The sequence below is a fragment of the Hypomesus transpacificus genome, chromosome 1 (genome assembly GCF_021917145.1).
Source record: "Hypomesus transpacificus isolate Combined female chromosome 1, fHypTra1, whole genome shotgun sequence".
NCBI classification, from domain to species: Eukaryota; Metazoa; Chordata; class Actinopteri; order Osmeriformes; family Osmeridae; genus Hypomesus; species Hypomesus transpacificus.
Genome location: NC_061060.1, coordinates 3,847,437 through 3,870,431, shown reverse-complemented (window position 1 = coordinate 3,870,431; position 22,995 = coordinate 3,847,437). Strand labels below are relative to the sequence as shown.

Genomic DNA, 22,995 nt, shown 5'->3' with positions numbered 1-22,995 from the left:
CTCCCACTCTCTTTCTTGCTGTCACCATCTTTTGTCTCTCTTCCTCGCGCTGTCTCCGTTCCATTTTCTCGGCCGTGGTCTTGAGTTCTCACTGCAGTCACGTGCGTGTGCGACTGTGTGTACGTGTGCTCGTCTTCGCCAGTGTGTGTTGTCGTCGGCGCGAGTGTGTGCGCGTCACAGCTAGTGTGTGTACATGTGCCTGTCGGCGCAAGTGTGTGTGTGTGTGTGTGTGTGTGTGTGTGTGTGTGGGGGAGGCGCGCGGTTCATCTGAGGACAGCAGTGTCTGCTCAAAGTCTCTCTCCTGCGGCCAAAATGGAAGCATCCGAACATGAGCAATAAGCTCTGTCAATTCAACACAGCAATCCTGTTGTCAACCTGTGGAACAATAAGCTGGCAACGGCAAAGGCTAACTGGAGGGAAGCAGCTCCTTCCCCCTGTGCTCCCATGCATCCGTCACCTCTCTGCGCTCAGCAGGGGGGCCACGCCACGTGTACGCAACACGTGTCTCCTAGCAACGCTTCTGAAGAGGGGGCCCCTCCCTGGGTTCACCTGACACAGTGTGGCACATTCCAGAACTCCCACAGAGAAGAATGGGTTGCAGAGCAGGCCCGGAAACGGTTAGCGTTTTGCCGGTTTGGGTGTGTCCCCTTTGTCAAGGATAAAAAAATATTGTGGGATTGTTGCCAGTTACCTACAATTCTCCCCCCCCCATCCCATGCCCCTCCTTTCCCACACACACTTCCCCTTGGCTGCCAGTCAGGCAACATTTCTGTAGCCAACAAACTTTGATCTGGAATCGACGGCGCCTAACTGGAATGACGGCTCCGATGTGTGTACTTTCACTTTGTTTGAGGGGGGCTCACTGAAATAGCTTCATCATTCAAAACTGTTTCAATGTGATTCGTTTTTGTTATACTGTAAGCCTCAAAAACGTACGTACTCTACTGATGAACAAACAAAGTTTCTTCCAGCATACTTGACGCCCATTACAATGCTGTAGTTATGTTGGTCTAGTGTAGACTTCAACCTTTTGAGTACCTCACAGAACACCTTGTTTAGGCATGGGGATGAGGTTGTGATGTCATTCTGAGTTTATGGTTCTGGGTGTGTGAACGATTAATGGAATGTCTTCTTCTGTTTGCATCCCATTGCAACAGAGAAGGGGGTGTGGGGAGGGGATGTGGTGAAAAATCAAGTCAAGAATTGAGATTAATCAAGAATTGTTTTGAAATCGAGTTGTCAACCCAATAATTAAATGGTAAAAGAATTGAGGATTGGTGGATGGTCTGGTTGGAGGGCTGACATGATTGGATCCACCCAATATAAGGAAGGACAGCTTTATTTTCAGTGTGTAGAAAAATACACACATTATTGATCTAGCTTAGATCTATTGTCACAAATCTCACTACAAAATAAATCAACTAACTAACTACATCGTATCCTGAACAGGTGTTCTGTGTCCCCAGAGAAAGATGATTGTGGAACATTTAGAAATAAGGATGGGCCAACGTGAACAGGTGTTCCTGAAATACGACACAGAGCTTGACTGAGTCACACACTGACTAGTTGGCGGTGTGACTGACCATATAACTGACTAGCTGGCTGGCTGAATGATTAGCATGCCGGCTAGTTGGCAGCTGGTTCCAACAATCAGCAACCTTGCACTGCGGGAAAGACACGTGTGTTTCCATTAACTGGGTCCTTCTGTACAGCTACTATGGTTAGCCTTCTACAATGCGTTTTTGCAACCCAAGCAACTGTTGAACAAGGCTGCGTTAGGTTGGGCTTTGCTCACTGTTACCTCCACCTCCTTCTGGCTAACTCTAACTCCTACGTCATCCGCTCCTCCTGGTGCTAACCTTCTCTCAGTGTAGAGTATAAATCATTTACAGGGATCGAGCCTGAGGAGAGGAGAGGAGAAAACTCAGGTGCTAATCTGATACTGCCGTAGCACCAAGCTGGTGGGGGGGGGAAGACACCCATGCAAAATGTATCCCCGAAGGTTAGATGAGGACACAATAGGGGGCATCTGTTTTCAGCGCTAAGCAGCTGCCAAATGGATTTGGGGTGGGGGGTGACGGGGTAGGAGATAGCCTTCAATCCTCCTGGTACTAGGAGATGCACCCAGGGGGGGGGGGGGGCAGGGGGTTTGGGGGTGGTTGCTGTGGGAACCAGGGATCCAGGGTCTTACAGAACGTCGAAACGTCCAGTGAGGGAAAAGACAGTATAGCCGTGTTACAAATGTACGATTGTAAAACAGACGGTCTATTACCTATGCTCATGCTCTGTTTCACCAAACGTTAACCTCCCATCAACCTCCAATTGGTAATAACAGTGGATTACATGTCAGCTAATGAAGGTTGTCTATCAGTCTAAAAATGTATTTGTAGACTCTAGACGCTCAGTTTGTAGTTCCTGATTTCTAAGGAATCAGCCTGGGGCTGTTTGTTCATTGCTGTCAAATCTCCTGCAGTAATCTGAAGCCAGAAATATGCCGGAAGAGAGAAGATAATGGGAATGCTCACAATTTGTATAATTAATAAATAAACATTTATTTGGGAATCGGATTTTAAACATTTGTGGTATAGCGCACTGACCATCATTGGAAAACTAGCCTTCTACAATCTCGCTTCTTGAGCCATTTAACCCATTTCTAATTATTTTTTGTTGGTGCTGTTTTGTCTTTTCTTTTTTTTATGAAGAGTTTCAGCGTACACTGGGGTGGTGTAAGGTAATGGCCTTAATCAGGTTTCTGTAGCTTGGCCCTTCAAAGCTTCTTAGACATTCCACTACATCACACACATTAAAGCACACTCACACTCGGCAGGGTAGGCCAAGTACTGAATAGGAATGTCTCCCAAAGGTTAAGCTAAACTTGTACAGGAAGAGACCCACTTTGACTGTCTCTGACTGCATTACGCCACCGAATCCAGCATCTGAGTAGTCTATCACAAATCTATAAGTGAGGTGGTTTTGAAATAAGTAATAAATAAGTCTGACCTTAAACTGACCTTTTACTCATATGCTGTGTGTTTTTGACTGAAAATATATGTTCCTAAAAACCAGTTTCTCCACAAGAACAATTACAAATACTAATCTTAAAGCTAATGAGGTTGCCCTGTTGGAAGCTTGGTTGTACTAGGATCTGAAGTGACCTGGCACTAATTATTTCCCCCCACAACCCCACCCCCTTTGTATGACCTTAGCTGGTGGGGCTTATCCCCACAAATCATTAGGGGCCAAAACCGGGTTGCTTCTGACGCTTAGCACTAACAACCTTTTCTAGAGCGGTAAATCATCTCCCAGCCATTGACAATAACTGATAATCTCATCCTCTTACATCAACACCAGTCCCACCCCCCACACTCTAATCAGAGTCATTTTCAGTGCTTAGGTGATAAATAGTGCTTGTAATTCCCACTGTTATTGTGGAACCTTTATCACCACTAACATAAAAGATGAATCTGGGAAGCCTTCTGTGATGATGATGCTCTGCTAAGATTCATTTGTACTGCTCTGCCTGGATATATTGCAGAGCCAGAAGGGACATTACCAACTGTGCTAAGCTACCTTGAGCAAGGCCCGCTACTGTAGCAGATGGTTCTGACTTTTGCTTAACCATCATGAAGACTGGATGACTCAGCTACCCCAGACACCCACTGCTAGCCCTGGAAACTAGAAAGGCAGGAGGGCTGGAAGGACATGAAAACAGAAATGCGGGCTGGAAACGAGTCAGAGACCACAGATAGACAGGGAGATATACAGGTAGTTAGGAGCACTAGAGGCTACCAGAGAGGTGGCCCCAAAATGCCTGCCTCTTCTTGGTCTCCTCTTCCTGACTCTGATCCCGACTCGTCACATGACACGGATCTTTAGCTCCTGTATTTATTCAGCTAATCCAATGAGGTTTAGACATCTGTGAGTTGATTTGAATTGAGTAAACTCGTTCAATGAAAGATTACCTGCAAAGCTTCACTATATGAAGTATGTGGACACCTGCTTAGTATCCAGACACCTGTACTTGGCGGTAAAATGGAGCAAACATTTAGCCAGCCTAAATGCTAACTTTTAACAGGCTTTGTGATTAGTTAGCTTTTTTTTTACTTATGTAATTAATATTGTTTTTAAATTGTAATTGTGTGCCATTTTGTGTTAAGTTGATATTCACGCATCAAAAAGAAAACTTGTAACACTTTAAACAGTTTGCAAACTTAGAAAATTTGAATTGTAGCCCTTTTTTGTGGCAATGTTTCCTGTAGAATAGTAAACCATCTAAGCTTAAAAGATCTGTTGATATTTGTCATGAATTATTTTGGGACGTTGTTTGTGTCGTATCTCTTGGTTCCCGTGCCTAAAAGCCAGAAGAGACCACCATGGCGTATGGACGTGTGTGCGACTAGAACAGCTGTGTCTCAAGCTCTGTCCTTTCAACCTTTGGATCCCTCCAGCATAAGATCATGGCTGTGTTTCGGGTAGTGCTAGGGTTTCAAAACAAACCACCCTGGGTCGCCCCTAAAATAGAGTTCTGGCAAACAGAGGAGGGGATATTTTCTACTTGCGTTTCTCAACCACTATTGACCAGAGAAGAAAAAACCAGAGAGAATGATTTATGGGTGTCACGACACAACAAGATCCATTTAGCCAAAACTCTCCCCTCGCTACTAGCAGAACCTCCTCCCCTCGACTCAAACTCTTCCTATATCCAGCCCACAATGCATTGCTGTAGAGGACTGACTTTGGGAACCACAGGTCAATGTCCTTGCTGCGTGTGTCCCCCCCCAGAGAGAGAGCGAAGGGGGGTGTGGGCCCTGCAGGTCCACTGCTGCAGAAACCACTTCCATATTTAGACTTGCAGAGAGAGAGAGGGACAGTTGGAGATTTAGACATTCAGGGTAGATGCTATGCAAAGAGGACGAGAATTAGTCTAGACTGTAGACTGGTTCGGATACACTCTTAATCATTGCTGCTGGTTATCGGTGTTATAAAATGACCTGCAGTGTGACCTCTGGAAAGGCTATGTGTCTAGTGTGTGTTGAAGTTGCGGTGTTTCTACTGACATCTAGTGGTACAAACGTGGCCCCGTGGGTGGTTATTCAGGTTGACATGGTGGCCGTTTAACCTAGGCAGATGGACGTTGAGGTCTGTAATCCTATTGGACCCAGCTCGCACCAAGGCTTGTTACAGACTCGAGTCCTCACCAGCTGCAGTCAACATGGATCACACTGGCTGCATCCTGAAGTGACGTGTGGGGGGGTTGGTATCATCCCACTTCTCTCTCCCTCCCTCATCTCAGTTTCTTTCTTCTTATTTTCACTACTCTCCTCCTGCCCTCATTCTTTCCCCTTGCTGCTTCCTCCCTCCTTCTCTCCTTCCATCCCTCCCTCCCTCCCTCCCTGTCTTTCTCTCTCGCTCTGCTCCGTGTCCTCCATTATGGAGTTGTGACCAGTGGTATGAAAAGGAGAGAGGGAGGGGGAGAGAGGGAGGGGAAGGAGGGTGTGTTTGCAGTGTGGAGCGATGGGAGGTGAGAAAATGGACACGTCTGAGTGTGTGTGTGTGTGGTATGGATCTCTCTCCTCGACTCCTTAATCCCACCGCAGGTCCAAGCACCACCCTGGTGTTCCAGAGTGAAGCCACACCCCAAGCCGAGCCCTCTGGGCTTTTTACCTTAGCCTTAGTCACCTGCCTCAGCCCACCAGTCATGCATTTCCTTGTCAAGCCTAGCACACCAGTTTACCATAATCCATCCCCTCTACTTCCCTTCCTGAACAGTGTCCTAGTATAGCAAGGCTCTGCAAAAACATTTTTTATAGGCTATTTATGGATCATGTCAGTATTTCCGTTTTGTTTATATTTTATGTGTTTTCTTTGTTTTTATTATCATTTATTTTCAGGTTTGTGTGTACCTAGACTATGGTCTCTGTTGCCTTATAGCTTCATTTAGGATCCGTTTTTGGTAAGAATAAAAACATTAGTCAATCTTTTCTGCTTGAGTGTTACACTCCCTGGTATTTTGCTCTATGACAATGGTTTAGTTCAGTAAAAGTTGTTCGGTTCTGTTCTACTACTACTACTTGAGCGGCTTTAATTGGTCACCCGGTGGTTGTTTAGTAAACTCCCTTTTCTCTCAGAGTGGGAGGGAGAATCATTTCCACCATCCAATTTTCCTACAGTCTCTGTGTGCCTTAAGCATTGTACCTACCATCTGAATTTGTCTTTAGTAAGTGACTTCACCGTCATCAACACATAATAATTCATGATTTTAGCTTCGACATATATGATATGCTCACAAAATTCTTAAACGACTGATAACAATGGTTTAGATAGATCTCAACCCGTGGATTCACAGGGCACTGCGCTAGCCAACAGCAGGTCTGCAGAATGGATTAATGTGGTCTCAGAAGACAGTAGGGAGAAGAGCGTAACAGTAGCTGGGCCTTTAGCCCAGCCTCAGACCTGCAACCTACTTTTCAATCCATTCTAATGCTAAAGCCCAACCTTGAATGGTCAGTTTTGGCAGACTATCAAAGCTTTTTTTCTTAGTACTGAATTGGATTGACAGATCAGATCCCATTACTAGCCTACTAGGATAAATGTCTTTGAGCCCAGCTCTCTCTCTCTCTTTCTTTTTCCTCCTCTCACTCAAGGTATATGTCACCTTCTGTCTCTCAACCCTGTCGGCCTTCTCTTCCTTTCCGTCGGTTCCTTAACTCTGTTACTCCTTCCATACCTCTCTCCTCCACATCACATGTATTCCTCTATCCCAGTATGCCACTCATTGCTACACCCCCTCTTAGTGCTGTTGTCCCTCCTCTTCCTACAAATGTAAACCTCCAAGCCACCTTGCTATTCTCTCTTTGATCCACCGTGGCACTCGCCCTTGGCTTGTAGTTGATAGTAGTGTCGGGACACAGACTTAGTTTAACTGCTAATCTGGCAACAATTTAGAGGGATTATAAAGGGGCATGGTGTCCATTGGTTGACTGAACACTGAGGTCACTGGCGGTGTCTCTCTCAAGGTCCATTAATAACTCCTGTAAGTAAAAAAAAAACAACCTGGCACTGTTGATGTCCTGCTGGCGACGTGAGGACACAGCTTAGAGACGACGGCATCACAGGCTCGTCTGCTTCCTCCCAGCCTGCAGAGGCGCTAGAGAGTCCATCTCCGTTCGGCATGACCAGAATTTCAATCCCGGCCTGTCACGAGCAGCTTGCGTAAGAGAGCCAGTCATAAGACCAAGGATAACAACTATATATAACATACCTTAGGTAGCCGGGCCCTTACAGTAGCCAGAGCTGAACACCTATCTGTTATCTTCTTAATACATCAGGCATGTTTCTTGTCAAATCTGCAGCGAGGTCGATCAGTGTAGCCGCCCCTCTCCCTCTCCCTCTCTCTCTCTCTCTCTCTCTCTCTCTCTCCTCTCTCTCTCTCTCTCTCTCTCTCTCTCTTCCTCTCCTCTCTCTCTCTCTCTCTCTCTTCTCTCTCTCTCTCTCTCTCTCTCTCTCTCTCTCTCTCTCTCTCTCTCTCTCTCTCCTCTCTCTCTCTCTCTCTCTCTCTCTCTCTCTCTCTCTCTCTCTCTCTCTCTCTCTCTCCTCCCGTGATCTGCCATTTTGACGCGGAGCCATTGTGATGGGCAGAGGACAAAGGTTGCGGAGTCGAGGAGAAGGTTGAGGCCATCCTTCTTCCTGATGTCCTGACACGGAGACGGAGTGACAGGCTAGGTGGCTCTCTCCCCGTCCGCCCTGCTTTTAACCTGTCAGCGTGGCAGTAGGGCGCTCCTCCATCTGCAGGCTGCTCGTATTAGCCCGGACAGAAACAAACCCTCCATCAGTGTCTTCCTTTAGACGTGCCATTCCTCTGGCGTCCGGGGCCATCCCTCCTCCCCTGTACCTTAGGATGGCTCCCTGTGCTGCCATACAGTAGCTGGCTTCGCTGTATTTCCGCATTTGCTCTAACAGATTGACACAGTATGCACACACGGTACCAGCGGCCCTCCTATCCCGGATTCCTTTTTGTGTAATGGGTTGTCGCAATAAACCTCGAAGCTTCACACATCTCATGTGCGCTGTGTACCCTGTGTCCTGTCCTATAAAGCCCTGTGTGTCTCTCTGCAGGGATTCAGGTGGAGTCGTGTGCGTGTGTGTGTGTGTGTGCGTGTGTGTGTGTGTGTGTGTGTGTGGATGTGTGTGGGGGGGGAGACGTATCTGGGAGAAACACGGAGAGAGAGACACATGAAAACACAATTGACGGTCTGTAGTCAACGGACTGACGGACTGTGAGCGTGCGCGTTCACGTGCTGTGCCGCTGTCTGTGCTGCTGTGTCTGCATGCCTGTGCAGCCCACGTTCAGGCTGTGCTCGCTTGACATCCAGAGGGGGAGGGAAAGCCAAAAGGGGGGGGATTGAAAAGACGACGTCCGCCTGGAAATGGAGAGTGGTCAGGCTTTGAAATGGATCTGCCTCGCTGATGATTTGCTTGAGAAGGAGGAGCGATGGGGGGGTTTGGTGTGTATGTGTATGTGTGTGTGTGTGGGGGGGGGGGGGCACTGAGCAAGGGCAGGGGATGAGTCAGACACGAGTGGAGAGGACTGTGAGCTGGGTGCTAAACGCTGCATGAAACACACGCGCATTTCCTCTCTCTCACACACACACTTATCCCTGGAGGATCCACACACCTGCATCGGCTGCAGGGGAGGGATGAGATGGGGGATGGGCGTGTGTGTGTGTGTGTGTGTGTGTGTGTGTGTGTGTGTGTGTGTGTGTGTGTGTGTGTGTGTGTGTGTGTGTGTGTGTGTGTGCTACGGGGAGGGTGACCTCAGGCAGGGCCATGCAGAGGACATCCTCATCCCATCTTCTCTTCTCCTTACTACTGTCTCATCACCCTATCACAACCCTCATCCTGATCAACGGAGCTAAGCGGCTTGGCAATCAGGCCGTTGCTGATACTGCTTAGGTTGAATTTGTAGACCAGCTACTTAGTACCACTGCATTTATGTGCAGTGAAAAAAACGTGAGTGAACTTTGATGACATTAAGTCTTTTTTTTTTCTGAAATCAAATACCATGCTTGCATTGGTGTCCACAAGAGTGTGTTTGCAACTGCCTGTGAATGTGTCTATGCTGGCTTGACGGTGGCTACAGAAATTGCGTTGAGAGAGTGTTTTTATTGTCTGCTATTGACAGTGATTGTCCATGATTAAGCCCTGTTAAAGCAATTGCTTTGGTCTGAATTGACTGTCACTGGCGTGTGCAGTTACCAGTTCAGCTCGAGGTCCACCGTAGCAACATGAATGGATTGGATGGACGCGGTGGTGGTGGCCCGTGGGCATGGACGTGTGTGTGAAACGGAGCTGGAGTATTCAGTGTTCAACTCCATCAAACATACATAGGGATGGCTCTGTGGTTAAATATGAATGCGTTTGGCCCTTTTGTGGGCTGAACAGCCCAGGTGTCTTATACACATGCATACACGCACAGCACTGTACTCGGCCTTGAGATCAGGATGGTAGCGTGAAAGTTCTTTTTATCTTTTCACTGTAGTCGTCTCTCTGTAGGCCTGGTTTGGACTCGTGTTTTTTTCCGTTTGTTTGAAGACGAGGACAGACTCCAGAATATTTCCGCTGTGTGTCTAGAATGTTCTAGAAGCAGGATCCTAAATAGAAGAAGACTTGACAACAGCAATAAAATAACTACATATTCTTCCTCTCAGTAAGGCACACTAGCTTCAGTTACATGGTTAGCATGGTTAGCATGGTTCGCTACTAAACTGTTGCCCAACACAGACTGTTGGACCCCCCCCCCCCTCCTCCCCCCAAATAATGTTACCCTGTATCAGCAAATAAACTACCCTTTGAACCCACGCTAATGTGACCTTTCCCTCTCTCTTCTTCTCGCCTTGTCTCATCAGTATGGGGAGGAGGAGGTGTGTTCAGACCGCCTGGATGCAGACTTCCCGGACATCGACCTATCACAGCTGGACGCCAGTGACTTCGACAGCGTCAATTGCCTCAGCGAGCTCCACTGGTGTAACGACCAATCAGACGTTTCGCCTGCCTCCGTACAGTTCAGCACAGGAGATCAGCTCTTTGAGGTGAGACAGCAGTTATAATCGACCACGAGAGGGGAGGAATTCTAGAAACCTTTTCAGCATCAAGGGAGAGGAAGACTGCAGAAGTGCAGATCTCCTCCCCCGAAACCTCCATGGATGAATCCTCTGTAGTGGTCCTGTACTGGAGTTCGTCTCTGTAGTGGTCCTGTACTGGAGTCTGTCTCTGTAGTGGTTATATCCCTGCATCATTTCAAAATGGAAGGGCAGGACAAAACCTAAATCTGCTACCATATGTATCAGATCTCCAATAAACCCCTTTTGTTGCTGCTAAACTCAACTAGCTGGGATCAGAGTAGCACAGATTAACAACTGGACTATATTCCAGACAGGCTAACAAGTTATTGATTTGACTAATGCACAGACGTATATATATATATATATATATATATATACAGATTTGTATAGGATGGGTTTGATTCACATGGGTTCTAGGGTTTGGTTACCATTGGCTAGGCAATGATGCCATGTTCAGATAGATCTGTTTTGGGGATGGGAAGAGAAGACATCGATCTGTTATCTCTGTTCATTTAACCTTGAAGTTCGACTGTACCATCAGTGCCCCACGAGATGCCTGTTCCTGGAATACACCAACCGTATAGGATATGGACATTCTGTGTATATACTGCAAGCACCATGCTCCTATCGTAATTGATCTGGTGTTGCTCTCTATTATACCGCCCCCTGCAGATAGAAGAGGAGAATGCGGCCCTTCTGGCTGCCCTGACAGACAGCCTGGATGGCATGGTGGAGGACGAGGTGGGGGGGCTGTCCGTGTTCCCTTCTCTAGGGGAGGAGCTTGAGGAAGATGAGGAAGACCTTCCATTGGACACTGAGCCCTTCCCAGAGTGCCTCAGTGCAGAGACAGAAGACCAGTCTCTAGTAAGAACCCTTCCTTGCTGTTTAAGTGGATGTGGATGGCCCTCTGCTCTGACTGCCTGACAGCATGGGTTTGATAGGCAACACAGGTCTGAACTTTTCTCATTTTGGGGCTTAATATATCATTTAAAGTATTATTTAACAACTGGTAAAAACGTCCTGCTAATAACGATGACTCTTACAGAGAGGCAGGAAGAGTTGCCGGCTGGGCTAACTTCAAAAACTGATACCTCTTGCTCTTTGTTTCTTTCAGTACTTCCTGTTCTATGTTATTTTCAGAAGACGGTAACTCTTGTGACTGCTTCTGTACTGTAGGTTCCTGCCAGCCTCTAATTTGACCTGCCAGGTCATGGAGTCCACCTTTTGATCCTGTGAATCCTGTGACCCAATCCCACTCTTTCCCTCTCTCACTGTGCTGTGGGATTCCTCTGTCCTTCCTCTCTCCAGTCACTCCTGCAGGATTAACATTTCCTTCTCTCAGTGTAACAGAACCGTTCTAATGATCTCAAGTTCTAATTAAGTTCTTACAGGTATTTGTGGCTCTATTTTGTTTCGAGACAAAATATCTGCAAGTTATACTAATATGTTGACATTGTTTAAAGGGTTGCACACATCGTATGTTGTGAAGGGGTTACAGACAAAGACACCGTTGTTTGGCTTCTGAATGAAACTAGAGTAGCAGCCTGCCTGCATAATACCATGGTTACTGTAGATGATCACAGTGACAGCACACCATTGTGAACAGATTGACTACACACTGCACAGAGGGCTCTCATTCAAATAGTTGGAAATGGTGCTTACATCAGCTGGCTGTAGTATGTCAATAGGTAGGAGTAGCAGGAATAAACATGTGCCATAGGCCAACATAGTTCCAGCCTCAAACGTAGACTAATATAGGAGAATCGTAGGGGTACAGTGCCTTTTACAAACACATTTAGCGTCAATTTAGTGCAGTTCACTCCCAAACTAGTTTTCATTTCCATTTGAGTCATTTACCAGATAGATTCATCCACTATCCCCCACTCGGGAGTGGAGACATGGCTGGCCTGTTCTGAAGACCAAAGCTGTGACTGCAGGCTGTGGACCCCCTGCTCAGGGCTGTGCCTATGCCTGACCAGAGCTGTGACTGCAGGCTGTGGACCCCCTTCTCAGGGCTGTGCCTATGCCTGACCAGAGAACAAGGCGTCTATTGAGCTGCAAAGGCTCGGAAATTGGGCCAGACCTCAAAAACAGACTGCTCCACAGTTCCATTTGTAAACCCCTCCTAGTGCCCTCTTCAATCTAATCCATTGACATAGAGACACCATTCACAACGTGTACCTTGTGCCAAGTTGGCACTGGCAGATTCACTCAGAGAGTTGTCTTTCACCTACATTGTTATCTATTTGTACCAGGTTTAGAAAACATATCACAGGTGTCGGTCCTTAGGTAATCAGCCGATAAGAATCTCCACTCTTACTTTGTGGAAGTGTGTGCCTACGTCTGATGCAGAGCAGCAGTCGAGGCTGTTGTTTTACGTAGAAGTGTTTTATCTGCTGAGTCTCTACGGTCACTGCCTAGCTTGTGCTCGTCAAGCCGAAAGAGGAAATAAACATCCGACTGAGTTGTAAACGTCTCCAGACAGTGTAGCTGGTCACCAGGAGAGATCAGCCTTCAGTTTGCACTAGGATTTGATACCTGTCTGTACTTTTGCCTGGGCTCCTTTTGTGGCCTCTGTTCAAATAATGGGGTTATTTGGTGTTGATGATGCTGTTATTTGGGAGGGGGGGGAGATGAATAGTAACAGTGTACAGAGAGATGATAGTTGACCCTCTCCTCGCTTCTTTCCCTCATCAGCTGAAGAAGCTTTTGTTGACGCCCCCTAATGTGCCCGCGGGCATCGACGCAAACAAAGAGGGGAGCAGGAATCGCAATAACAACAGGAGCCTTTACCTCAAACCCATCAGGCCTCTGGTTAAGGTGAGTGCTATCAGACATAGAGACCACACAGTACAGCTCCAGTCTTGGCAGCTGGGCCTAACTAATGGTTGACGAGTTCCGGGGAGCTATAAAGGTCAAATATCACATTTGTCCACTGGAAATTGCAAGCATGTCCAGAAATGCTCTCCCATCAGTAGCATCTGTAGCAAAGAGTGTTTAAAGGTGAGTGCGAGGCAGGCTTAGCTGTAGCAGGTGGCTGCTGTGTCAAGCGGGAGAATGCGCTGCTTTGGTGCGCCTAACCCTAATCCAATCCGGTCAGCGTCGAGAGAGTAATTCTGTGTGTTTGTGCTTACAGAACGAGAGCACCCAAAAGTGCAAGGCCCGTGCAGTTCGACCGGCGGGCCACCTGTGCACGGAGCTCCATCGACACCTGACCACAGCTCAGGACGCAGAGGACACACCCTCCGCCGACACGGACGAGGACGAGGAGGAGGAGGACGATGAAGACGACGACAGCGACTCGGAGGAAGACGAGGAGGAGGAGGAGGACGAGGAGGAGTCTTCAGGCAGCGAGGCGGAGGGCCCCCCCCACGCGGCCGAGCCCCTCAAGCCACAGTTCTCCTCGGAGAAGGAGCTGAACTCGATGGTGGAGCTCATCAAGTACATGCACACATACTGTCTGCCCGCACGCAAGCAGGGAGCCTGGGAGCGCCGGGAGCGCGAGGGCTCCAGCTTCACGCGCCGGGCCAAGCCCGAGGGCTGCGCCGCCCGCAGCCCCCCAAACTGTCACAGAGCGGCCGCCCCCCAGGCCCAGGGCGGAGGCCCGCGGCCGCGCCCGGCCTTCTCTCACCAGCGGGAGGTGAAGGCCAACTCCCTGCTCCGCGAGCTGCTGGAGGCCGTCACGTCCTTCGACGTTACCAAGCCTTACAGACTGCACAGCCCCCCTTACATCCACGGCAGGGGACAGCACACCAAGGCGGCCCCCGCCTCCGCCGAGCCCCCGCAGAGTCCCAGCCAGGCCAGTTATTCTTCCAGACCAGACCTCCCCCTGCCCACCTCCAGGGCTGACAGGGCCCTCGCGGGCTCCCCCGGCCCCGGGAGTCCCCAGGCGGACGACTCGTCCTTCTCGGTGCGTCGTTCCCGCCGCCTGGCCTCCTTCCCCAGCCGCTTTGCCAAGCGGGTGCGGCAGGGGCGCGTGAGGATGGAGTCTGGGGCGGGGCAGGGCGGCAGCCAGGAGACGGCGGAGGTCAAGCAGCACATGAGAAATCCCTTGGGGAAGGAGATGGCTTCTGAGAGCAGCCTCCAGAACAAGGCAGACCCTGGCCACTCCTGCTGCCACAAAGGTAGGAAAAACAAACGAGTCACAAATGCTACAAATGAAATTGATCCTTTTTAAGATTGAATCATGCAGTTCACATCATTTGTTACACCTTCTAGTAACCCACATTCAGACAGAAGCACAGAAAAGCCCACACATTCTCTCTCTCTCGCTCTATTATGGAGTTCTGACCATTCACATAATCACTGGTGTTTCTGTTTCTAATTGCAGAGAAACGATCCTGCCTTTGTCTTCCGTTGACACAGAAATCCACAGGGTTGGTGTTACTGTCTTTTACGTAATCCTAATCCACACTGGAAATGCAACCTGAGGTTTAATACATTTCATTTCATTCCTAACCTGAGAGCGTACTCTCTGTAGTTTGGTTCCAATGGACAGGTGGACAAATTTAGCACTCAGATGTTGACCAAACAATCCCTTAGAAGAATTGTGGACTAGGAAACGTGTTCCCTCCTCCACATTGTGTTATTATTGTCAAATACTCACACATTTTACTCATAAATCCAGACTGTCTCAGACCAGTGAAACATAAGTATACAGTAGCACTGTAAAAAAAGTTAAGTGACAAAAGAAAAACAAATGAAACAGACATCTACTAGAAAACCCTAAAGTCCCAGACAAATTTGAGAAGTGAGCTGTACAGTTTTGTAATATTTGTATGTAACTAACTTGTGTCGATATCTCTGCCTCCATCCCTCTTCTCTCCCTCTTTCATCTCCCCCCTGAGCAGAGATGCACAGTACCCCAGCAAGCCCTTTGAGCAGCCACTCAGCATGGACCTATGTGGCACAGCAGGTAATGATCACGCTGTTACTGTTCATGTTGCTCTTCAGTCGGACTCTTTGTTGTCGAATGTGAACTGCATTTCAAACAACCAGTACGCATACGTTCTTGTTGCACCAAAGGCAAAAAATCTAGGCAGAAAGAGAAAGGAAAGAGACAGTGATTTGTCCCCAGCTGAGATGATACCTTAACAGTTTTAAGCAGGTTTGGCTGCCTTAGTGGCACATATTCTAGTCTAGAACAAACTAGGGTCAGAGTTCATGAGAAATGCGAATGGAAAAAAAATGGGTGTTAACGTGCATGTCCTCTTAGAGGTTGTGAGTTTGATTGGCTGACGTGCGTTCCGTGTTCCCTAGGCCTCACTCCCCCCACCACCCCTCCACACAAATCCATGGAGGAGGAGCTGTTCAAGCCGGAAGGGAAAGCCGACACCCAGACCCAGACTCCTACCACAACCAAGGGCTCGTGGCTGAGCCGCGCAAACGCCCGCAAACTCCCGGAGCAGACGGAACTCTACGCTCAGCTCCGCCGGATGGGCCAGGCCAGCCAGGAAGCACCCAAGGCGGCGGTGATCCACCGGACGTTTGGCGACCACGATTACTGCCTCCTCAGCCTGGGGGAGAGCAGGAAGAGGACGGCTGCCGTGTTGAGCCCGTCTCCCTGGGCACTGGAGAGGGGGGAGCGGGACGGAGAGCAAGCCAACCAGGTGTTGGGGGACAGGTTCAGCAAACAGCAAGACAACAGGCTGAACACCAAAGCCGTGGAGGAGCCGGGCACCAGGACAGAGGACGGGCTCCGGAAGGGCCGTGCCATGACATCCGCTGCCCAGTCAGCGTCCGCCCAGGCCTTGTCCCCCCAGAACTCGGAGGAAGAGGGAGAACGGCCCTCTTCCTGTCGCTCTCCCTCGCCCATCAACCACAGCAGCTGCTGCCCTCCCCAGTCCCCGAGCGGCAAGTCTGACTTCAGGTGAGACTGATAGGTTTGGATGATATGGCTGGTGGTGTACGGTAATTGTATATCTTTTGAGATTTACTTCACCGAACAATGCGGTATATCTGTGCGACTATCTTTGCTAGTAATGAATGTGGACTATTCCCCTCAACAATAAAAGAGATTGTGAGAGAAGTGTAACTTCTGAACCTGCTGTTCGTCCTTGTTTCTTTTCTCATTTACTTTAGCTGTGAGAATGATGAGGGCTGCCATGACGACAAGCAGAGGAACATTACCAAGTCTGGATCACAGAAAGAAGAGGTAGAACTTACACTAACATCTTACAATTAAACTTCTTTTTTCTTATGAATGATTATATTATTTGTATATGTATCTTAAAACAGTTATGCACAGTATTAGACGGCCAGACTATATTAAATGAATGGAATGTATGTCATCTCACATCCATTTTCCATTGCCAGAACAACTGCCAAGTGTTCTACATCCACAACCTACCCAACAGCGTCACACAGATGATGCTAAGGAAGCGCTTTCAAGCCTTTGGAGACCCTGAGGACTGCAAAGTCATTATCAAGAATGAGTACGTTCTTGTCTTTCATATTACATCTGAGCTCAATTGGTTTGAATTTACTTGTAATGGTTTATGCTAAAACTGTAGCTACATGATGTACAGTCCTGAACCCCAAAGGGAAATTATATTGTATGATTGTCTGAGTCACCCATACAAGTAGGATATGTGGTTTGGATATAAATTTGAGTAACTGCAGCCCCACACATACAAGCATGATCAAGAAGTAGTAAGGTAGTGTTTGATTCCCCATCCAAATGTAATCTTAATAGATGATCTCATACATATGCATGCTCTGCTCACCTAGTACTAATCATGTGCATTAATAGAAACATTCAGGTTATTTTCCTGTAAATCTGCTGCCATCTAATGGTTCTCCCATCCTGCAGGGAGCGCTGTGGGGTGATAAAGATCCGGCAGGGGCCTGCAGGGCCAACACAGAGGCACAGGAGAGAACCACTCTTCCAAAACGGATTGAGCAACGGCCTGCATAGAATCACCCGCAAACGCTACATCGATCTAGGTGAGGGAGCGTAGGCAGACAGCCCTGAAAGAGAGTCTTGGTACAAGGAGGGAATCTTAACTTACACGAAAATCAATACAGACAAATGATGAATGTGCTTAAAGTACAGATAATTAAGTGGTAGGAATGTTTAAACAAGCCCCCCTCTCTCTCTCTCTCTTTCTGTCTCTCTTTCTCTCTCTCTCTCTGTCTCTCTCTGGCTCTCTCTATCTCTCTCTCTGTCTCTGTGTTAATGAGTTTGACTGTGCCGGTGTCATCATGGTGGTGTGTCTTGGTTTTGCATCCCCAGATGAGGCGGGGCCAGGCCCGGTGAAGAGCAAATATGATGCCCTTGACTTTGACACCCTGTTGAAAGAGGCCCAGAAGAGCCTGCATCGCTGACCCCCTCTTCCTACCTGCTCCCGCCTCGGGAACAGATGCCCCTCCTCTTCCTCAGTTTCTGACTGAGCTTAGGCCTCAGAACCTAGACGGAAACACCAAGGCACCTCTTAATGTTTACATATTTAACATTGGAATAAGAAATGGACCTTGTCATTTTCAACTGAGGATTCCTCTGCAAGGACGCAGGGATCAGAAGGGAGAATGAAAACAAAACAGCAATGAAATAACAGAAGAAGAATTTCTCTGAACAAACAAAAGCTGCTTCCTGTCTGTGTTCATGACATCATTGTCACAGCTATGTGAACAAACTGGTGGTCTAAAGACATGTGTGGCACACCTTGCTATCACTCTATTGGTTGTTGTGAAATGTGTGTCTGCGTTGTATCCCCTTGGTCACTATTGGTGGAAGCTACAAGCTGTGTTCACCATGAGGTTGTGCTGTATGTGGTTATGAAAGACCTGCTTCATTTTAGCAAAATCTGTCAATGTTAAACACTGTGTGTGTTATGAAAATACCAGAAAAACAAAACATTTGACTTTAAAAAGTTTACAACAAAAAAAATCATGTTTTGTAATTTTAGTGCTTCCTTGATTTAATCTATGCATACTAATGAGGTAAAGTCTCCTGCCCTTGACTTTTTCCCACTCTGCCATGCCATTGGCTAAGCTGCTGACAGCACACGCTCCAACATCTATGATTGGTTCCCTCTGCAGCTCAGGAAGGAATTATTACTGAACAGGAATTGTAGAGCGACATGTACAGAAGACACAATAAAATTTGACATGGGGACTAGAATTAGGGAAGCATAGCATAACATATAGGGCCCATGGTAAATGGTTCACCAGCGATTTTCACCGTCAACTATTACACGCACACAATTAAGAACAACATAATTACAAACACATTCTGTAGTAGATATGTATTTGCGTAATGACTCTGAATAGGAAATGTACCGTGACCATGTCGTTCTGCTTCTCAAGTATGAAGGATTGCAGTTTGTGTCTGTGAAGCAGCATTAGCCAAGGGAGAGAGCCTCCAAACCTTTCAATGCAGACCCATAAACTCGGTCTGACCATCGCACCCCATTAGAGAGGAAGATGATGCCGAAATGAGTGTAGAAACGTGATCTGTGCTAAGGTACTGTACCAAGAGAGCATCTCTACCTCATGTTCATCCTTCCTATCTTTCTTTTGGGAACTCTCTCCCTCTTTGTTCATAGCTCCCCGCTCAGTCCCTCCCCGCTCAGTTTGGTTTCTAAAGTCCGCCTCTCTGGTGGATAAACGGTAGCTGGATCATCTTGGTTTTTCCGAGCCGCGTGTACCAATTTGGCTGATCGTTTTTTGTGTCCAGTCTCGATGTGTGTTTTTGTGGGTCTGTTTGCTGTCCGTGTCTCGTGGTTAGGGCTGTCGTTGCCTTGGTTGGGGGGGGGGGGGGGGGGGGGGGGGGGGGGGGTTCAACAGTATGATTCTTGATTTTTTCAGGGACCCTATTCCCATGCCCCAGTCACCTCATTACTTTGCAGTTGAGCTTTAGTATGTAGGCAAGGGACTCCGTACCATCCTAGCTTTGGCAACCCTTTCCTTTTCTAACAAATTACCAAACCCCCCATCCCCCTCTCTTTCTATAACTCTGTAATACACACGAAACTGAATGTTTACATCACTGGATTCTCCTTCAACTTAATTAGAACGCACACTAAGTACAAAGACGCCTTATTCAGTGTTGAAAGAGTAGCCTATCAAGATGTGTCTTCCTGGATAACCCTTTGAAGGTTACTGGAGTCATTTCCTGCTATACCGCATACTGATTGAAAAAACAATATATTCTCAAACGTTCAACCTAATCTCGAAAAGATGAATGAGTTATTTGTGCTTAGTATGTTTACTATGAAAGTGAGAGAATGTGCTGGTTTACATAAAAAAAAACGATGATATAATACATGTGTATAGCACTATGCCTTGTGTGAAGATGAAACGTGTTGTTGTCTGCAGTGATTTGTAGATGAAGGTGGCGGGTCCCAGGAATGCTAATCAGTCAAAACAAGGTGGAGTTTATAACACTGAAAGATGCAAGTTAGAATTTAACAGGAAGAAAGGGAAATTACTTCATAAGTACAACACTGTTTTAAAAAGTATCCCTTTAGATATATTATGTATTAGAAGGCTCTATTTGTTTGTTTTCTAATCATTTTATATTTTTGATGAGTTTTGTTTTTTAAAGCAATTGAGATGCAATACGTAAATCTTCGAGACAGCCTTTCTCGAAGATGGACGTGGTTATTTAAGTAGTTTATTGTTGAAAATACGACGGGGTAATCCTTGAAACAGATCCTGTACTGTAAAATATAAACTGCTGTAAAAACAAAACATTAACATTACAGTAACACTGTGGTGAGTTATGACATACATTAAAAACGTGTATCAAAAACAAAATAATATATAATAATAACAACAACATAATACTGTGCCCCTTGACTGAAATTTCAACCATTAAGACTAAGTATATTATTGTTATTGCAACATTTTGATGGTACCGGTACGCAAGTTATTTAGACCTGATTGCTTCGGCGAACAAGTGTACAAATATATCAGAGGTACAGTAATTTGTGAACACGTTTGTCTCAGAGTTCTGTGGAAGGGAAAGGAAACAATTGTTTTGTGATTTGAACCCTGTTGAAATATTTTCTGACTACTTGATGACTGTGTGGGTGCTTCCATCAGTAGAGTAAAATAACAACTGACCGAATCTCATTTGGAGAGCCTTAATGACACAATGAGAGGGATGATCAAAGCTAACACTAGCTTTTACTATACTGTTTTGACTCTTTTCAAATCTAATGTGTTTTATCAATTACTGGTAAAGTAATTAAAACGTTTTTCAATACAGCCATATTATAAAAAAAAGTATAAACATATATATACATATGAATATATATTTGTGTGTTCGTGTAGATATTTAGATGATTATATACTTTCTTATAGAAAACTTTGATGTTGACCATTTTCCTCAGTATTTTCAGAGCACTTCGAATGAACTGCTGTCAACCTTGATTTTGTAGATTGAGAGATGAATCCAGATATCCAAATTATATATAAATAATTATATATAATAATTATTCCAAAGGGAAACCCTAGACAAAATGCAATACTTTCTTTCCATACTTCCGAAATGGCAAGAAACAAACTTGAGAGGCAAAGTAGACCAAAAACCGACGATTTTATGTTGGCTTCAAATCAAAGCTTGAGAGCCTCGTCAGATTGAGTTTAGAGATGTCATTATTTAATCCCATGTCCCACTGAATCTCATGTGTTGTCTTTCATTTTAAAACTCACTACAATATTGAGTCACCCAATAGAAGTCCTTGCAATACTGGCCGTTCTCTGGTTTTGGTATTCCACTGGTTGGTCTTCACGACACTTTTCACAGTTCTTTGTGTGTCCATTTGTATCCCACTGGTAAATGAACCGAGACATCAGAAAATCTGATTATGGCGATGTGATGACATACAAGAGAAACGTGCGGTGTCTGTAAACTGTCACAATCTTGAAATATGTGAGTGATCTATGGTGGAAGCAATTTGACATTAAAGGGCATACGTTGTACATTTAGTTGCGTTTTTCATCGCTATAGGTTTTGTCAATTTACAACTAATGACTATCAGATTTACAAAATTATTTCATTTTTTTTTTACTTAGTTTTTGGTAAATGGTCAATTCTGCTAGTAAGATTTTATATTTTTACATGTTTTTTTTATACACCACTTAGGTTTTATGTTTTTCTCTGTTTTGTGTTATTTCATCTTTGAAAATGTGGAGACAAACTGCATTTCAGTATTTTTTAATTGTTTAAATCTACTATATTTAATATAACAAATATATGTATACATATATATATATAGTTGAAATTATCTTGTTATAAATTATATTTTAATTCATGTAAATAGTTACAAATGAAAGACTATCGCTTCCTTTTAAACTGAGTACATTTCTCTTCAGAGATTGTTTACATCATTAAACAGTAGTTGTTTGTCATATAATGTAAAAAGTAAATATATTCATTGATTTGCCTCAAATAAAAAATAAAATCCTCATGTACATTCTGAAGTGTCATTTACTGATATATAATACCCAGGATGATAATAATAATAATGTATTTATTTACTGATATATAATACCCAGGATGATAATAATAATAATGTATTTATTTACCAGATGCTTTTATCCAAAGCAACATGTAGGAGGAGATTTGAATCAGTAGCCTCTTGATCTGCTTTTAAATGCTCTACCACTGAGCTATACCTCGGGAGTCACTAGGGCAAGACTAGTGAATCATGTTCACAGCTAGTTTGATTGATGTGTCAGTGATTGAAAAAAGGAATAACGTTTATGCTTCCATATTGTTAAAGCTATTAAAAAAAAGCTAGATAAATAAAAACACGTTACTTATTCAGTGATGTTGGCCATACAGCCAGCTCCAGGAAGTGATGGTTAAAAGTAAACAGGATGCCAAGCTAAATTTGGAGTTTCATCCAATAACAAAGTTTCAATTCACTTTTACAGTGTGTATTGTATGTAGATTCATGGATTTTCATGACATCATTTCATTAATATAATTTATTTCCACTCGTCTGTGATTGGATGATAATCCCTAACCGTGTATTGCAGCTGTACTGTAGTCCATGTGAGTAAAGGGATTAAAGGACAGTGCGTACTGCAGCATCTGCAGCCTTGGTTAATGTTTCATTGCACAACTATACTAACAGGGAATTATCTAAAGCAGTTTTCAGCGTCTCTCCATACATTAGCCTTTGCCTTCTACATCTTCTCATTATTGCAGCCGTTTTTGACTCCAGCCTCTCTTGACTGCAGCCTCTCTTTACTGTAGCCTCTCTTTACTGCAGCCTCTCTTTACTGCAGCCTCTCTTGACTGTAGCCTCTTCTCGCTGCAGCCTTCTCTTGCTGCAGCCAATCTTTACTGCAGCCTCTTTACTGCAGATTCTTCCTACTGCAGCCTCTCCTCACTGCAGCCTCTTTACTGCAGCCTCTCTTTACTGCAGCCTCTCTTTATTGCAGCCTCTCTTTACTGCAGTTTCTCCCTACTGCAGCCTCTCCTCACTGCAGCCTCTTTACTGCAGCCTCTCTTTACTGCAGCCTCTCTTTACTGCAGCCTCTCTTTACTGCAGATTCTCCCTACTGCAGCCTCTCCTCACTGCATCCCAGGCCCTTTAGCGTCGTCAGAGCTGAACAAGCATGGCAGAGCACCATACCCATATATGGCAATCTTGACAGGAGTGTGACGTCACAGAGGACCCGGGCAGCATCACAAGCCACCACGGGCTGTTGACGTGTACAGTGCGCGCGTGTGACTGTAAAGGATGTAGGGTATGTGTGACGCGCTCCACTAAGGCTCTTCCACCAATCCAATCCTCCGCTGCCAATCACCTTTCATTCTCCCCGCTCAAATAGGTCACTCTTCCCCCGTAGCGGCGCTCTGTGTTGTGTAACATCATGTATGGTCCCTCTGGGATGCCTAGCACACATTCTGTCT

General features: G+C 45.9%; 1 protein-coding gene across 1 annotated transcript in view; it reads left to right on the top strand.

Moving 5' to 3' along the window:
• ppargc1b (peroxisome proliferator-activated receptor gamma, coactivator 1 beta) overlaps positions 1–21,536 on the top strand; it is a 34,461-nt gene extending 12,925 nt beyond the window's left edge. Inside the window, exons 2-12 of the mRNA XM_047035019.1 lie at positions 9,906–10,088; positions 10,794–10,985; positions 12,819–12,941; positions 13,258–14,245; positions 14,452–14,497; positions 14,972–15,036; positions 15,381–15,990; positions 16,203–16,275; positions 16,437–16,555; positions 16,933–17,066; positions 17,356–21,536. Coding sequence (XP_046890975.1) covers positions 9,906–10,088; positions 10,794–10,985; positions 12,819–12,941; positions 13,258–14,245; positions 14,452–14,497; positions 14,972–15,036; positions 15,381–15,990; positions 16,203–16,275; positions 16,437–16,555; positions 16,933–17,066; positions 17,356–17,447 — 2,625 coding nt within the window. The 3' untranslated portion in view covers positions 17,448–21,536. The remainder of the gene's footprint in view (positions 1–9,905; positions 10,089–10,793; positions 10,986–12,818; positions 12,942–13,257; positions 14,246–14,451; positions 14,498–14,971; positions 15,037–15,380; positions 15,991–16,202; positions 16,276–16,436; positions 16,556–16,932; positions 17,067–17,355) is intronic.
• Positions 21,537–22,995: the final 1,459 nt, after the last annotated feature.